General features: G+C 53.2%; 5 protein-coding genes across 5 annotated transcripts; 2 read left to right on the forward strand and 3 right to left on the reverse strand.

The window, feature by feature from the left end:
- Positions 1-215: 215 nt before the first annotated feature.
- On the reverse strand, positions 216-1,988 carry Z517_00390 (uncharacterized protein; the record flags this gene model as incomplete). Its single annotated transcript, XM_013433356.1, has 2 exons — positions 216-856; positions 908-1,988. The coding sequence occupies 2 exons, from the start codon at positions 1,986-1,988 to the stop codon at positions 216-218; spliced, it is 1,722 nt and encodes a 573-aa protein (XP_013288810.1).
- A 579-nt stretch (positions 1,989-2,567) lies between these two features.
- Z517_00391 (uncharacterized protein) lies at positions 2,568-5,546 on the forward strand (the record flags this gene model as incomplete). Its single annotated transcript, XM_013433357.1, has 3 exons — positions 2,568-2,720; positions 2,772-2,869; positions 3,182-5,546. The coding sequence occupies 3 exons, from the start codon at positions 2,568-2,570 to the stop codon at positions 5,544-5,546; spliced, it is 2,616 nt and encodes an 871-aa protein (XP_013288811.1).
- Positions 5,547-6,545: 999 nt separating this feature from the next.
- Positions 6,546-7,744, forward strand: Z517_00392 (uncharacterized protein; the record flags this gene model as incomplete). Its single annotated transcript, XM_013433358.1, has 2 exons — positions 6,546-6,573; positions 6,777-7,744. The coding sequence occupies 2 exons, from the start codon at positions 6,546-6,548 to the stop codon at positions 7,742-7,744; spliced, it is 996 nt and encodes a 331-aa protein (XP_013288812.1).
- A 1,536-nt stretch (positions 7,745-9,280) lies between these two features.
- Z517_00393 (uncharacterized protein) lies at positions 9,281-12,177 on the reverse strand (the record flags this gene model as incomplete). The annotated part of the gene is made up of 6 exons (XM_013433359.1): positions 9,281-9,470; positions 9,517-9,625; positions 9,674-9,917; positions 9,976-11,955; positions 12,026-12,084; positions 12,138-12,177. 6 exons carry the CDS (start codon positions 12,175-12,177, stop codon positions 9,281-9,283), a joined length of 2,622 nt encoding a protein of 873 aa, XP_013288813.1.
- Positions 12,178-13,123: 946 nt separating this feature from the next.
- On the reverse strand, positions 13,124-15,789 carry Z517_00394 (uncharacterized protein; the record flags this gene model as incomplete). Its single annotated transcript, XM_013433360.1, has 2 exons — positions 13,124-15,345; positions 15,534-15,789. The coding sequence occupies 2 exons, from the start codon at positions 15,787-15,789 to the stop codon at positions 13,124-13,126; spliced, it is 2,478 nt and encodes an 825-aa protein (XP_013288814.1).
- Positions 15,790-16,045: the final 256 nt, after the last annotated feature.

Below are 16,045 nucleotides of genomic sequence, written 5' to 3' on the forward strand. Positions count from 1 at the left end.
AGCCACCACTGTCAATCTGCGTGCTATTCCCCAATCAATGCGCTGTCCGGTTCTGCTCTCTAGAAACCTCAATTTGGCATCCTGGTCGTTTTCGTGTGTGTTTTATGGAATTCCCATTATCTTACAGTAAGCTTCCCCTGTCGCCCCCGCCGATGAGAGGTGCACCGCAAAATCTCTCCCTGGAGCAGCGCTTGCAAAATCTAGAAATGCATATATCAAGAATCAGTTTTCTCGGGGAGACTAAGTCCTCTCACATACGAACGTGAGGCACGGGCGTCACTTTCCAGCACGAGCAAGACATCTCGGGCCTGGATCTTCGCGTCCCTGTCTTCGTCCCACTGACCAAACTGCTTCTCCCTCGGAGCGGTCCGAGCTCGATCAGGGGCCGGTGTCCCTGCTGTCGACGGAGCGCCTGACGCCGTTGGTCTGCCTGGAGTCGCCGCAGGACTTGCTCCTGCTTTACCAGCATTCATCCAGTCATACGTTCTCGACTTCTTGCCGCCCAGGCGACTGCCAAATAATCCCGCGACGGCCATTCGTGCTGCCTCGTTAGCAGACTTGTGCTGTTGCTGTTCGGAGAATTTGCTCTCTGCTAGTTTCCTCTCCTTCTTTGTTGTCTTTTTCTCTGCGTCCAGGTTGGCAACAGTGACAGCCTCAGGCGTCGCATCGGGCCCGGTCGCCGTTGGGCCTGCTTCTTCTCTTTTGGCGGCTTTTCGTTTGACTCTCTTTTGCCGTCGTGCTTCCTCTGCAGCCCTCTCCGCCTGTGAAACTTTTTCAAACGTAGATATTAGACGCATAGGTCCAGGAACCTGCTCAGGGCGTACCGATGACTCGCTACCTGTTTGGGAATGCGTGCCTACTTTCTCGTCAGCGCCAGAAAAAAGGAGCGGGGAATCCAAAACCCTACGCTTTAGACTGGAGCTACCTGCTGGGCTGGTGGCTCCGTCAGGGATATCTGCTGCAGGCTTGGCCTGAACTGCGATATCTTGCCATTCCTCCGGTACCTTTCCAGCAGAATGCTGCCGACGTTCTTGAGAGAGTCTTGAAGAGGTGCTCAGCAAACCAGTCATCCGAGCTCGTGTTGCCAAACTGATGACCTTCATGATGTCTGAAAGCCGCTCGCCCTTCTGTCCAGTGTCGAGAATCGCTTGCCCCTTGTCGATAATGCGCGAGGCGCCTTCCAGCCCATTGACTCGTACAGTAGGAGGAGGCATGTGTTTTTGAGTATTGACTAGAACTCCAGACTGTGGATCAACCAGATGTTCGGTGATGCTGATGTTTCGAATCTTTTCATTGAGGGCTCCGCCCAACAAAAACATGTCCCAGAGTGGATGCTGGCTGTATCTGGACGCCTCCCAGTCGGCGCGAGCTTCATTCCTCTCTTTCGTCTCTTCTTCTGACGGTTGGTGTTCCCGGGTAGTATCCTCTGCTTGGTCTTGTTGCGAGGCACTTACGCCTCCACTGGATCCCGGTGGGGGAAATGAATTGTTTTGATACTCAAAACTGCCAGAAGTAGCCGTCTGGGGAGTTGAAGTGCCAAAGTAGTCATTCTGAACGAGCATCCTAGCCTCCTCTTCAATATTTATCCCAGTTCCAACTAGAATGTCCTCGTAGTTGCGGTCTTCAGCTTTGTCAGGACGTTGAGGGGGAGGCATCAGTCCTTGCCCCGGAGGCGGCCCAGCTGAACCATTAACGGGAGCATTTCCACCTGGAGTGGTTGGCTGCGCAGTGGGGGTGGGAGGATAGCTTTGGGGAGCAGAAGGGGACTGAACATCGGGTGACAGTCTAGGTCTCTTCGCGGCTGGCGGTTGGAAATATTGCTGGGGTGAGAACGCTTGAGGCGAAGGTGAGGAGTAGTTCATGGCTAATGGAGGTGACTGAGGGCCAAGCGGGCTGGGTCTGCCATTTGCAGGGCTGAAGTTGCGCGAAAAGGACGTCTGTGTCTGCGGGAGCGGAGGTCGCGATGGCGCCGGCGGCGAGTGAGCCATCGTGATCGAGAGTCTGCCTTGAATTCCACCTCAAACCCTCAAAACCTCAACGTCTGTCTCTTTCTCTCCGAGCCTGGGTCTTGAATCCGAGTGAGCGTCGACTCACGCTCGGCCTCCTTCTTGTGCCAAGCATGCCTGATTCCACTTTGCTGACATCCAAAGTTCTGCTGATACGCAAGAGGAACGTGTCGGGAATAGAATTGTAGGAGTAAGTGGTGTGGTTGAGTGATGCGATGATGGTCAAAAGCGTAAACCGCGGGTAAGGGCAGCCTACTCAGAGAAATGACCCAGAGTCCCAAGGCCGCACTCACTCACGTGATCTGCCTGTTCCTACACCCCAACTTCGTGTTGACTTTGGTATGCTGTTTATCCAAAACCACATTTTTATCAAGTCAATCAAACGCGTCTGGCACTGAATGGCTAGCAGCGTCCGCAACGTTAAGAACTTTATTTCGGCGACATAACGAATGCCCTGATTTAGGAGATTTGTTCTATGCGTGCACCTCTCATTCTATCCCACCCATCCCTCGATCTCTCCCAGTCTCCGATCCTGTCTCCTACGATTTCTCCGTGAGAAGCATGGCAACGAAAAGAAAGGCTGCGGCCATGACTGCCGTGGAAGATGATGAACCAGTAGACCCTTCGGATGAGCTTGTGTTTATTGGGTTAGGTGGTTGTCAAGAAGTTGGTCGATCGTGTCATATCCTACAATACAAGGGCAAGACTGTCATGGTGAGGTGCTCGAGACACAACTGGATCAAACAAAGTCTGACAAGCGTGTAGCTCGATGCTGGCATGCATACAGGTCGGGAAGGGATGTCGGCCATGCCCTATTTTGACGACTTCGATCTAAGCACTGTGGACATCCTGTTAATCAGCCAGTAGGTGAACCTCTCCTTTCTGATCGCATTGCTTTGGAGAATGAATTTGAGCAAATTGGGCAGAAAACAAATGGGATTTTCTTGCTCGACATCCATTAGGCACGCTGCATCTGGAAGCAGCTGGGTTCGACGGTCATGCTCGAAGAGATCTTGTACCTATAGGCAGACACCAATACAATCTTGTTCACCTATGATCCTCGTTCCTCCCTCTTGTCCTCCGTTTCTGGCCTCATCCCAGTCGTTTATCTGCTCGGCCCACAGGGCCTTTGTTCACACTGCTCAGAGTTGGATGCTAACTGTGATCTCGTGCAGTTTCCATCTGGACCACGCAGCCGCACTGCCTTATGTCCTCGCCAAAACGGACTTCAAAGGGCGCGTATTCATGACACATCCGACCAAGGCAATCTACAAATGGCTGATCCAGGACTCTGTCCGAGTGAGCAATACGACATCTACTTCGGATCAAAGGACCTCGCTGTACACCGAAGCTGACCACATCTCTACTCTTCCTCAAATTGAGACGATCGACTTCTACACGACGCATACCGTTTCGGGCATTCGGATAACACCGTATCCGGCCGGGCACGTCCTCGGGGCTGCTATGTTTTTGATCAATATCGCTGGACTCAACATCTTCTTTACCGGGGACTACTCTCGAGAGCAGGACCGGCATCTTGTGGCTGCCGAGGTTCCAAACTCCTCGAGTGTGGGCAAGATAGATGTCCTCATCACCGAGTCTACATTTGGCATTTCAAACGCACCTCCCCGCGCAGAGCGGGAGACTGCTCTCCTGAAGTCTGTCTCCAACATTTTGGGCCGTGGAGGGAAAGTTTTGATGCCAGTTTTTGCGCTCGGTCGAGCACAAGAGTTGCTGCTCATCCTCGAGGACTACTGGCAACGGCACCCGGAACTGCAGAAGTTTCCCATCTATTACACCGGCAATACGGCACGAAAATGCATGGTGGTGTACCAGACGTACATCAACGCCATGAATGACAACATCAAACGCATCTTTCGAGAGAGAATGGCCGAAGCTGAAGCAGCTGGCAATGCAAAAGGCGTCAGTGCAGGCCCCTGGGACTTCCGGTTTGTGCGAAGCCTGCGAAACCTAGACCGATTTGACGATGTGGGCGGATGTGTAATGTTGGCATCGCCTGGCATGATGCAATCGGGCATGTCCCGCATCTTGCTCGAAAGATGGGCACCCGATCAACGCAATGGAGTCATCATGACAGGTTACAATATCGAAGGCACCATGGGTCGGACTATTTTGTCAGAGCCAGAGATGATACCCGCCATCATGAGCGGGGGCAATACAGGCCTGGGCAACACCATGGGTCGCAGAAACAAAGACGACGATGCCGCTGTGATGATCCCCCGACGGTGTTCGGTGGAGGAATTCCAGTTCGCAGCCCACGTTACAGGAGTTGAGAATGTAGAATTCATTGAGCAAGTCGCTGCACCCCACGTTATTCTAGTCCATGGAGAACGTTCCCAAGCGGCAAGACTCAGATCGAGACTCCTGGATCTGAATTCCCGCCGATTGACAAGCAATCCGAACGCACAGCAAACAAAAGTGTACAGCCCAGAAAATGGCGCTGAAATCAAAATTCCCTTCAGAAAGGACAAAGTGGCCAAAGTGGTGGGAAAACTGGCACAGATTCCTCCTCCTTCATCTGCCGAAGAGGATGATACAAGAGTGGTCAGTGGAGTTCTGGTCCAGAACGGCTTCAAGCTCAGCTTGATGGCGCCGGAGGATCTTCGCGAATACGCCGGCCTCACCACCACGACTATTCTGTGCCGGCAACACATCACTCTGGCTGCAGCTGGCGTGGAGCTCATTAAATGGGCTCTGGAAGGCACTTTTGGGAGCATTGAGGAGGTCGGTCATATCAAGGCCGAAGCAAATGGGCATCCTGCAAAGGCCGAGAGCAATCAGATAAACGGAGAAAACGGGATGAAAACCGAAGAAGAAGCCGACGAGGAAATTGTCGCGGAGCCACCGCGAACGTTCCTCATCATGGGGTGCGTCACGCTCAAGTGGTCGGGACGAGAGAAGCAGGTTGAACTGGAATGGGAAGGCAACACCATGAACGATGGTATCGCAGACGCAGTCATGGCTGTACTAATGACAGTGGAGAGCAGTCCGGCAGCCGTCAAATACTCATCGAGCAAGTCGGCCCATTCACACCATGGCCACGAGCATGACAATGGCGTCAAGCCACTGACCAACGAACTGATCAAGATCTCTCCCCAGGATCGGTTCTCGAGGCTATGTATGTTCCTGGAAGAACAGTTCGGTGATAACATCACCCCGATAAACAAACCGCGCACAGTTTACCCACCAGACCGCAAAACCCAAGTGTCTGGTGGAATCGAAGGGGTAAAAAAAGAGGAGAACGACGACGAGGAGGCGGCGGCGGCGGATGATTCAGATGAGGAAGCTGATCTTGAACGCGCTGAAGCCGAAGAGCGCGCAAGGCTGGCGGCAGTCGGGATTCCCGTACCAGGACTGGAAATCCGGTTCGACAAACATGTGGCAAGGTTATGGCTGGAGAATCTGGACGTGGAATGCGCTAATGCCGTCCTACGAGATCGGATCAAGGCCGTCGTGGAGAGAGCGGTGGAAACTATTGCTCCTCTTTGGGCTGTGCATGGCCAGAGGCGCAAGGTCTGAATGCCATTCCAATCGTGCCCAGCAACGAGACCTTCTCTCTCTACAGATGGTTTCCATCTACGAGGGACTCGACAACGAGCAATCGAGAGCTTCATGACAAGGAATGTCCTCTGCAGTGCTGGCATGCTCCATGACGAAGACAAAGGACCTTGTTGGGAGACCAGAACCACAAGTCGAATACAACCAAGCCAAACCGTCGTTGACTGGTTCGTTGGATCTGCAATGACCCGATCGAGCACGCAAGCTACAAGCGTGGATCCTAGGAAGATTACATCTACACTCCTCCCGGGAAATCCTCATAATACTCGTATGCCTTCCAAATCGGGTCAAGACTGGGACACCAAGTATTTCTGCGGGGAATCAGTCAATCACACCCAAGACCCGAGCAAAAAGGGGGCACACAAACGGGGCTTGAACGGAGGAGATCCATTTTCTGGTTACGACTCGACATTCCTGTGTCAGAAGTCCAGATACCACCACCACCTCCTCCTCGTCTCCCCGCGACAACCCTCCACGGTGGTGAATTACCCAGGGACTTGCCCAAAACACCTCGGTATGTAGGTAAGAGATGTACCCAAGCCGTGTGTGCCAGTGCTGGTGAGCGTGCCACATTGGGGGGGGGATTTTCTTATACATGACGGAGTCAATACATAAATCCTAGCGCCCATCAGGCCATCGCGCATTCAGTCAGTCAGTCAGTCAGTCAATCAGTCAATCAGTCAGCTACTAGGTAGTCAGTCAATTCAGTCAATGTTGTACGACGAAAAACCATATGCTGTCTCTTCCTCGAGAATATAAACTCAAAACTCGAGTTTGTCCTTTCTTTTTCTTTGTTGTCTGAATATATTTCTAGCATTCGCGTCCAACCCGAGGTGTGTGTATACGTCCGTCTCTGAATTGAGCATCAAGCCCGCTTCGTGGCGATCAACAGTACCATCCCGGTGCCGGTCCCTTGAGCTTCCACAAAAGAGTGGAAGGAAAGCGAGCACAATGACAACGATGACTATGAAGACGGCGATAGTCACAGGTACGTACATTACATATCTCGCCTCTCTTCCCCATCCCCCTTCATCTTTCACCACCATCACCAAAACCATACACACATAGCTCGTTTTGGGAACCCCCCCCCCCTTTTTTTTTCATTGCACTTCACCATCCGTCCATCCAAAGAGAAGATTCGCACCGAATTTTTTTCCAACGCAGAGATCTAACTCTCCTTCCCCCCAACAGGCGGCTGCAGCGGCATCGGTCTCGGACTGGTGAAGCACCTCCTCTCGCAGCCGGACTGGCGCGTGGTGATTGCCGACATCCGGGCGGACGCGTACCCAGCAATCGCGGGGGACCTTGGTGGTGACAGCAGCAGACACGTCTTCGTGGCCACCGACGTCGGGTCGTGGGAGTCGCAGGCGGCGCTGTTCCGAGAGGCGTTTGCCTGGTCGGGCGGGCGCATCGACTTTCTGGCCGCCAACGCGGGCGTCGCCGAGAAGGAGCACATCGTGCTGGCGAACCCGGCGGCGGCGGACTATGAGGCCGACGAGCCCTCGAAGCCGCCCATGCTGTGCACGCAGGTGAACCAGATCGGGGTGTTTTACGGCCTCAAGCTCTTCATCCACTACAGCCGGCGCACGGCGCGGGGTTTGCTCAAAACCTCGTCGTTGTCCCAATCCGCCGTCGCGGCGGCGGGATATAACCCCAAGATGGTCATCACGTCGTCGTGCGCGGGACTGTACCCCTTCTCCGTGGCGCCCGAGTACTGCGCGACCAAGCACGCGGTGCTGGGGCTGACGCGGGCGGTGGGCCGCCTGCTGTACGAGACGGACAACATTGCCGTCAACTGCATCAACCCGGCGTACGTGGAGACGGGCCTGTCGCCGCCGAGCGTCACCGCCGGCTGGCCCAGGGAGTACATCACGCCCGTGAGCACCATGGTGCGGGCCTTTGTCGAGCTCATCTCCGAGACCGGCCGGGTCGAGGGAGACGGCAAGTCCGAAGGGGTCGACGGCCAAGTCAAAACGGGCCAGAGCGTCGAGTGCGTCGTCGACAGGCTCTTTTACCGTAAACCTCCGGACTACGCCGACGAGAGCCAGCGCTTCCTCATCGAGCAGACCTTGGACCTGCAGAACGGCCTGTGGTGGAAGGGCGCGCGAGAGCTTTTCGCAAAGAGACAGCAACAGCCTCCTGTTATTTCCTCGCAGTAGATTGGAGGAAGACGGTGGAGGGGGATTGTGTGTGTGTGTGAGAGAGAGAGAGAGAGAGGAGGAGGATCGGGGACTCAAATGGCCGGTTAGCAAGCCAGGTACGTGGGAAGGGCGAGATATTTATGTATAGACTTGGGGGGTCCAAGGGCAGCATATGTCCTATCTAGGCACACGAGGTACATATGTACTCGGTGGACAGTTCGCGAAACACAAATTCGTTGTCGACATCGAGGCAATCACTGAGCCAAGGAACTTACAGAGAGTAGAGGGTGGGATTGAGGTTGCTACTGGCCGTCGTTTTCCTGTTCTCCTCGCATCAAATACTACAGGCCCTTTGTATGTCGAACAAGCCATCATCGATAATCTCTCAATGTACTGTCCTGTCACCTTGTTTGCTAGACTCGACCAAGAGCCGAGACAGGTCAAACGTATGCCATCTAATTGGGATTGCTATCTAGCTCTATGCCTGAGGAAGCTCCACTCGGACACCACTCGTGACCACATTGCATGGCCCAAAAGCGGTCATATCACAACGAGGACATGCCTTCCAGTAGAATAATGGTGCCTCAATTTGGTACGACGACACAACGACACAGGCCGCGCAAACAATGGCTCAGGCCTCCACCCTCCCTGAGTCTCGCAGTACACTGTTGTCGAGTCTCAACCTGAGTCCAGCAGAAAACGGATGCCGAATGTAGAATGAAGCGGTGCAAAGAAGGGGAAAGAGGGAAGAAGCGAAGGAGGGAATATGGGGTATAAGGGGTATCATGGGGCTGTCTTGTTTATCTGTTCCGAACGATCGCCAGATCCTGTCCTGTGTCTGAATTTCTTTTCTGTCTTTCCATGCGTGAACCCAAACCGCAGAATTTCCATCCGTTGCAGGTCCCTCTGTCAAACCGGCGATTTTCGTCCGGTAGACGTTCGGCTGCTAAAGGCTCGGTGCTATGGCGGATCGATATGTCCATAGTAGTCGTGACCAAATGGAGCCACTGTGTCATTGCCATTTCCATTTCGAGATTCGATGCAGTCGTGGTTGGAAAAGCCGTCAACAGACATCGTTCCAATGTAATATCGTTCTAGGCACACCACGCGTGACTGGGAAGAGAGCGAAGCGCCTGGTGACGGGTTGTGGCCTGACGCGCCAGTCAAGGGTAGGTCGTCCTCAGAGTCCAAATCGAGATCGACATCGACATCAAGATCGAGACACGAGAAGGCTGAAGGATCGAGGATCGCCCGCGGATGGCGGTGATAGATTCGGGTGTCAACCGAGTGTTGACGCTTGTCCACGTGACCATTCTCTCCGTTTTGCAACAGGTCATGTTCGCCATCGTTCTCCAGTCGTCCCACTATGGTACTGGCTTGCGATGAGAAATGACCTTCACATAACGGTGATCAGCGCTCTGACAGGGGGTTTCAATGTGCTGTGCTGGGGCTGGTGCTGGGGTGCGAATGGGCAAGGGTGATTCGGGGTGGCGGTAATGGTGCCGGGGAGGTGAATAATGATGTTGGGGATACGACATATTCTCGACATCAGGCTCATGACGCATTCATGATGGTACCTTGATGTTGAGTCTGTCGTTTGACTTGTTCTCTTGCCCAACGTGCTGCGTTGATGGTCCGCGGCGAGAATTCTCGAGTTGTTCGCGTTTCTTTGATGAGCTTGGTAACCCAGTCTTGTCGATAGTACTCTGAAAGTGATCCGTCGGGGAAGGTCTCGCTGAGGTCACTGGAAACTGTCAGAAAGAGTACGAGGAGTCCGGAAGAACACATACGCGATAATGCCCATGCAAGCTCTGAGTAGACCCTCGTTATGGTTCATGTCCTGGGAGACGGTCTGCAAAAACTCGAAGATAGGTTGCACATAAGTTTGAAGGAGGGCAGCTGTCACTGAGTTAGCATCGGAACATTTTACATTGGGAGATATCATACCTTTTTCAGTGCCCTTGAAGGCCAGGATCAGGCCTGACCATGCATCAGCAATACCTGAGCGGAGAGAAACGATATAGTCCAGCATATCGAACGAGACATCGCTCGCAACAGAAACATTATTGGCTTGCTGGAGAACCCCGGCTACCACAGTGACGTATGTTTCGAAATGTACACCAATGCTGGTAGCGATATCACCAAAGGTCTCCAAAATGGGCGGCTTCAGTGAGTTGGAGAGCTTGTCGGACTAGAGGGAATTGTTAGTTGCATGAATACGGATGAGTGAGGGTTGGGAGAAGACAAACCCTGAGATCGTCGAGTAGGTAGTTCATAAATGTATCGCAGTACGGCCGCGCCTTGTCCTCCAGGGCACGAACAATGTCGCTGACAAGCCCAATAGCCAGGGAACACATGTCCGGAGCATCCTGATTTCCTAAAGCATTGTAGAGATATGGAACGAATGAGTCCATGTACTTTAAGAAATCGCCAGCCAACGCATTTGCCAGTCCACTGACAATCTGGAAAATGACTTCGGGGACGCTGGTCGTGCCAGTGACGTTGAGAAGCTCCAAACTGATTTGCATAATCCGATCAGCCTGTGGTCCAATGTTCTGTTCGAGTCGTTGGACAATGGCGAGCAGAACGCTGCTAAGGCTGACTTGCAACTCCTCTAGAGTGATCTTATCGTCAATACTGACAATCTGCTTCTGCATGGGAATCGTGCTCTCAAGACGCTGGATGATGACGTTAGACAGTTCAGCGACTATCTGCAAGCTGTCGTGAGCGGCATTTGTGACGAAGCCACCAAGCACTTCATACGCGGCCGTGCGAAGTTGGTTGTTACCAGCTTCCTTCTCGGTTACAGCCAGCAGAGAAGTCACACTGTCCTGGAAATGCGGCGTCAGAGCATTTGAGGATGCACCGTCCTCGCCAACAAATCGCTCGGTGAGATTGAGAAGAGCTAAACAGCAGGATGCGGCAATCTTGGGATTGCTCATCAGGCCGGCAAAAAGGGCCGACATAAGAGGCTGCAAATGTGTTGACGGATCAATACACTCGGAGCAGTAGTCGCAGATTCTGCTCAGGGCAAATGCCGCAGAGTCTTGAACCTGAACAACTGGGTCTTGCATCATTCCAATCAAGACGGGGAGAGCTTGTTTAACCAGAGGATCAAGTGTTTTAATGTCAGGACCGTCCATGATTGCTCCGAATGATGAGACGGCAGCATCTCTCTTGGTCCAGTCATCGCTGCGTAGATTCGCCTCGACAAATTGAAGAACCATCGGGACCAAATCACCACCTATTGTCTGTGCGTAGAGTTGGAGACATTGATAAGCAGCGCGGGCGACGTTGTATTCATCGTCGGCATCGTCCTCGGAGACCTTGGTCATCAACTGAAGCAGGACTGGGACAACCTCGCGTGCGGCGACTCTGGCGAAGTTGAAGTAGGACCGCAGCTCGGTGGATCCTTCCTGTTGTGCTTGCTGGTTATCATCTTCGATGCTGATCTCCTCTTCGCAGACGGTGCACCAGAATTCAATAGCCAATTTTGCTACATCCTCTTCATCGTTCTTCATGCCGCCGACGGTCAGACCGAACAAGGCCTTTTCCATGTAGAATCTCATCTTATCATAATAAATGCCCATGATACGATTCAGACAACCAAAAGCAGCCGCCTGAACCCGGGTGTCAGGGGATTGTGTGGCCTCGCACACGACTTGCATGATGTAGTTTCTCTCGCCTTCGTTCTCAAAATTGCTGCGGATGAATTCGGTAGCATCGCTGAGCGCTGACAAGGCGGAGAGTCGAACGTCCTGGTTCTCCTCCTCTTTCCGCGCACCCTGAACAACAGCGGTCAATATTGCGTTGGAATATCCAACCAGGGACTCTCTGAGCTCGGCATCGTCCGATTCACAAATGAAGCCGATGGTCGTGAGACTGGACTGCTTGAGTTTGTCGTCACCAGCACCAACGTTGTGGACAAGGGCCGGTAACAGGTCAGGCCACTCGTTGCGTGGGAGTTCAATGGCGGCAATGGTCGCAATCAATTGAGCAGCCGAATTGGCGGCTTGAGGTGTAGAAGTGAGGGTTTTGACGGCCAGCTCCTTGACCTGGGCCTTGATTTGAGGGTCAACACCCTGCAACCATCTTGCCTGTACCTCTCGTAATCTGGTCACGTCACGGTAGGAGAAGGCGTTTTTCAGGGCGAGACCGGCGGCTTGTCGGACGGCAGGACTGGCTTGATCATTGGCAAGTTCTCTGGAGAGGATAGACAGGTATTCGGACTATATTTGGCAGCCGACGGTCAGTTGGGACCTTCATAACGCTGGTGTGCGGGATAGGGATGGGACATACAAAATTTCCTTCGCGGGCTTGTCTGAGCTGTTCTTCAGCACCGCCACGGATCGTGGCATCTAGGAGAGATCAGTGCCATGCCGGAAGCGAGAGAGGTAAGAGATCATGTTACCGGGAGAAAAAGTGTTCTCTAGGACCGCTCTGACGTCCATGATGGCTGGACCGAACAGCGGTCTAGGATGCAGAAGGCGGACAAAACGAGGAATTCCGGGCTCTAACTTGGATAGCAGGCAAAGAAGTATGTCAAAGTGGAAGAATGACAGAGGCCTGGAATTCAAGGAGAGAACGACCTGTAGATACTGGCGAGTCGAGCGGGCGACGGAATGGGGTCAAGATGAGAGAGAGAAGGACAAGGTGGTTTGAGATTGTGTGTGCAGGGCTGCGGGTTTGGTGTGTGTTTTGCTAGAGGGCAACTGCAAGTGGGATGGATTTGTTGATAGACTGCGGTCAGGCTCGCGCTAACTGGCCTACCAGGCTACTTAACCTGATCGTTTACGTAGTCCAGGTCAAAGGCTGCACCCAAGCTGCAGGGCCGAACTGAGTGGTCAAATTTGCGGATCTGCTGGCAAAGTGGCTAAAGCAAACAGCTGGCTCGCTACATACCTCCCAAGTTCATACCCTATCGCTATGGACTATGCGCTGCCTCGACTGACGCCCGCATTGCATCAGCTGGGCACCTCGCACCCCAGAAACTCCTTAGAGTGTTACATTACATTATTGTGGCGGCCGCCCGCCTGCGCTTGGACACTCCCAGTGGCTTCGACCTGCCAACCTGCCAACGCTAGATGGCGCCACTCAGGGGCTCTGCGTTCCTAATGCTGCCATTCTGCCAGCCTTGATCAGCCTCGTCCCATCTCTTACAACCCCTGCACTACTAGTACATTGTCTGTAGTTTAAGCGTGGTGGTACAGAATTACCTACGAGTGACTGCGTCTTTGCTACTAATACTAATGTACTCGATCACCTAGGAACAGACACTCGTCTGGGTCAAACAAGCCAGGCTTTGCGTAACCCGGTTCTATGGCAGTCTCCGCCTCGACCGCAGCCTGATGCCTGGGGAAGCCCGTACCCTCTCAACACTCTTGAAACTTTATCTCGTCACTCCGTCATGAGCTCATCTTCTTCATCAGTGGCGTCAGGAGCACTGTCGTCGGCGTCCAAGTCCAAGACCACTAGTCCCATCCCACTTTCGTCGAGGACAGTGACCACTCTCCTTCCAACTCTCCCATTCACATCAAGCCTAACGGGCTTCATCACACCGTCGATTCTCCCTCGCTGGAAAACGTGCCGGACATCCCAGGGTCCTTCACCGTCAATAGTGATGTCTTTCCAGAACAGGTTGACATCAGAGGCCGTCCGGGCAAGAACTAGAAGTGCTTCGTCGTCGACAAATTTCGCATCAAGGACCTCCTGCACCTCGGGGATCGCGATCGACTTCGACTGCATTGTGTTCTTGACACCCTTACCAGCTCCTTGTCGCAGCTCTACCACGACATATTGGAGAAGGGCTTTCTCTCGGCGATCCGTGGATATCATAAAGAGCCTGTACAGGTTGGGGTCGCTGTCGCTGGGGATGACTCTGACGTCCATATTCCCGCCAACACACTCACTGGGCAGCTCTTGCAGATAGCTCGTGAGGATGCTCTTCCTGAATGTCTCTGCGATCCGCTCAAAGACCACCTCACACTGCCTCTGCAGTCTGTCGACCAGTTCTCCTAGAGTAGGCATCCTCTTGTCTCTGTTACCGCTGGTCCGGCGTTTCGTGAACTCGGCGTAGAATCCTAGATCCGAATCGTCATCAAAGGATGTGGGCAACGTAGTTTGTTGCTCCTTGGTCTCGTCCAAAAGATATTTCTTCAGTCGACTTTCGTTCATGGCGCCTCCCACATAGTCTAATACCAGCCTCAACTCCCCCTCTCCTGTCCACAGCTCTCTCAATTCTTCGGTCTTGTCACTGTCTTCATCCAGCGCCTCAACATCGCGCTCCCATTTCAACCATCTGATGAACGTTGTAAACTCTCTTGTTTCTGTAATGACATCAAGCAAGAGGTCTTCACCGAGGATACCCAGAGCGTCAAAGGTCTCCGTCACCCTCTTCACGTTCTTTTCGTCTAGTCCAAGCTTAGAACTGGTGGGTCCAAACCTGGCAAGGCCGTCGAGTCTTGACAACACAGCCAGACTTCTTTCCACGGCAGGAAGGAGACATTCACTTGTCATCCTCCTCACGACTTCAAGACAATCGCCTACGGCGTTCTCCCACCGCTTTAAACCCCTATCTCCAACCTGGTCAACCAACCACTCCCTCAGTATAGGATCACAGATGCCTGTAACGGCGAGATGATGGACCGCAAAGACAAAGTCCGCATTCTCATCTCCTTCTGCGAGAGATTCGTTGATATTGCGGAGAAATCTGCCCGGTAAGTCAAATGCAGCTTTGAGTTCGGCAACCAATTGCGTCCGGACCTGCGAGATGTATCGGAGCAGGTAGCCTAGTTGTGAGACTTTCCTTGCTACAAGCGGCAAGTTCCGTCCAGTTTGAGGTATGAAGCTCAAGTCAAGGCTGAGTAAATGTAGCGACGAAGCGGCTCCCTCTTTTGGCGTCTGTTCGATGACGAGGAAAACTGTTGAAAGGAAGGGATGACCTTCCATTTTCAGCACCCTTGACGCTCTTCCAGTTGCATGCGCTGGAGGTAGAATCCCCTTCAGATCGATAGTTCCTATATCAAAGGAGTCAAAAACTCTCAGCTGAACCATGCATCCGCCGTCCTCGTCGCTTAATCCCGCTAGCATGGCGTCGACACCACCAGACCCGGTAGAGCCGTTATTGCCGCCTCCATGAAACACAACATCCACACTGCTCCGAGAACTAAACACATCATCATCCGCACCAACGCCCGTAGGGGGCAACGTCGCAAGCCTTGGTAGTGATGCCTCCACGTCAATACTGCTTATCTCACGGGGCAAGTCGGCTTTCAATTGAAGAAGTCTGTCCACGTCAGCGCGGAGGCCGAGAATCTGATCGAGGGAGACACTCGAATGTGGCGCATCAAGACGGGAGCGGACGGTGGTGGGGGAGGGATCGACGAAGTGTGTTGTCCAGGAGATGGTTGTGACGTTTGGCCGCGAGGGTGTGGTCTGAGACGTAGCGACAGAGGAGACCCTAGAACTCCGTGTTCGTGCCTGGGTCTGTATTGGTCGTGGTGATGATACAGAAGATACCGCTTCCTGGACCGGACTGGGTATTCGATGAGCAATTTTGCCTGTCAAGGTATTTATGAGTGTAAAGCTGCCATCTGTGCAGCCAATCGCGAGTATTTGGCCTGTACGTGCATCCCCGCAGTTGGGACGTGGAAGTTAGCATGTGGTTTCTTTCCCGGCAAGTGAGGAGATAATGATCCAAGCTGGCCCTAGGAGCACCATGTCTCTCAGTCCTGGCATCTGACCTGGTCTGATGTGCCGTGTGATGGGAACGAAGAGGAGAACATAGGCGTAAAAAAAAATCACTCACCATCCCTCCTCCACGCCAGAGCCCTTACGTTTCCTCCAATGCCCTTCTCTGCGGCCGCGTGCCCGACCATGTCAACATCCTTCTCCTCCTCCTCATCTCTGGGAAAGTTGAAACCAAAGACTCTCTGCCCATTCAACCTCCAAACATCCACACTCCCTTTGGCCGTAACCGTCGCGACAAGATCTAGGGTCGGACAGTACGCGAAAAGGGGAGGGACGAAAGGGTCGGTAAACATGCGCTTCGATATTTGATGCATTGTTGAAGCAGATTCGCAATGCTACAGGGTGGTGCGGCTGAGGTATTGGACTGGGGCAGGCGTCCACGAGGTAAGTGATGCGCGACTGGAAAGCAGAATTAAGGATCGGCGGATCTTTGTTCAATCAAAGACTCTCATGATCATCGTTCCGTTCCAGTATCTGCAGCGTAGAGTGAAAATGAGAAATGGCTAGGATTGTGTGGTGCTGCTCAATGGAGCCCAACTCCTCTCAGCGACGCGTGCCCAGGCCCGATTG

Source organism: Fonsecaea pedrosoi (genome assembly GCF_000835455.1).
Source record: "Fonsecaea pedrosoi CBS 271.37 unplaced genomic scaffold supercont1.1, whole genome shotgun sequence".
Lineage (NCBI taxonomy): Eukaryota > Fungi > Ascomycota > Eurotiomycetes > Chaetothyriales > Herpotrichiellaceae > Fonsecaea > Fonsecaea pedrosoi.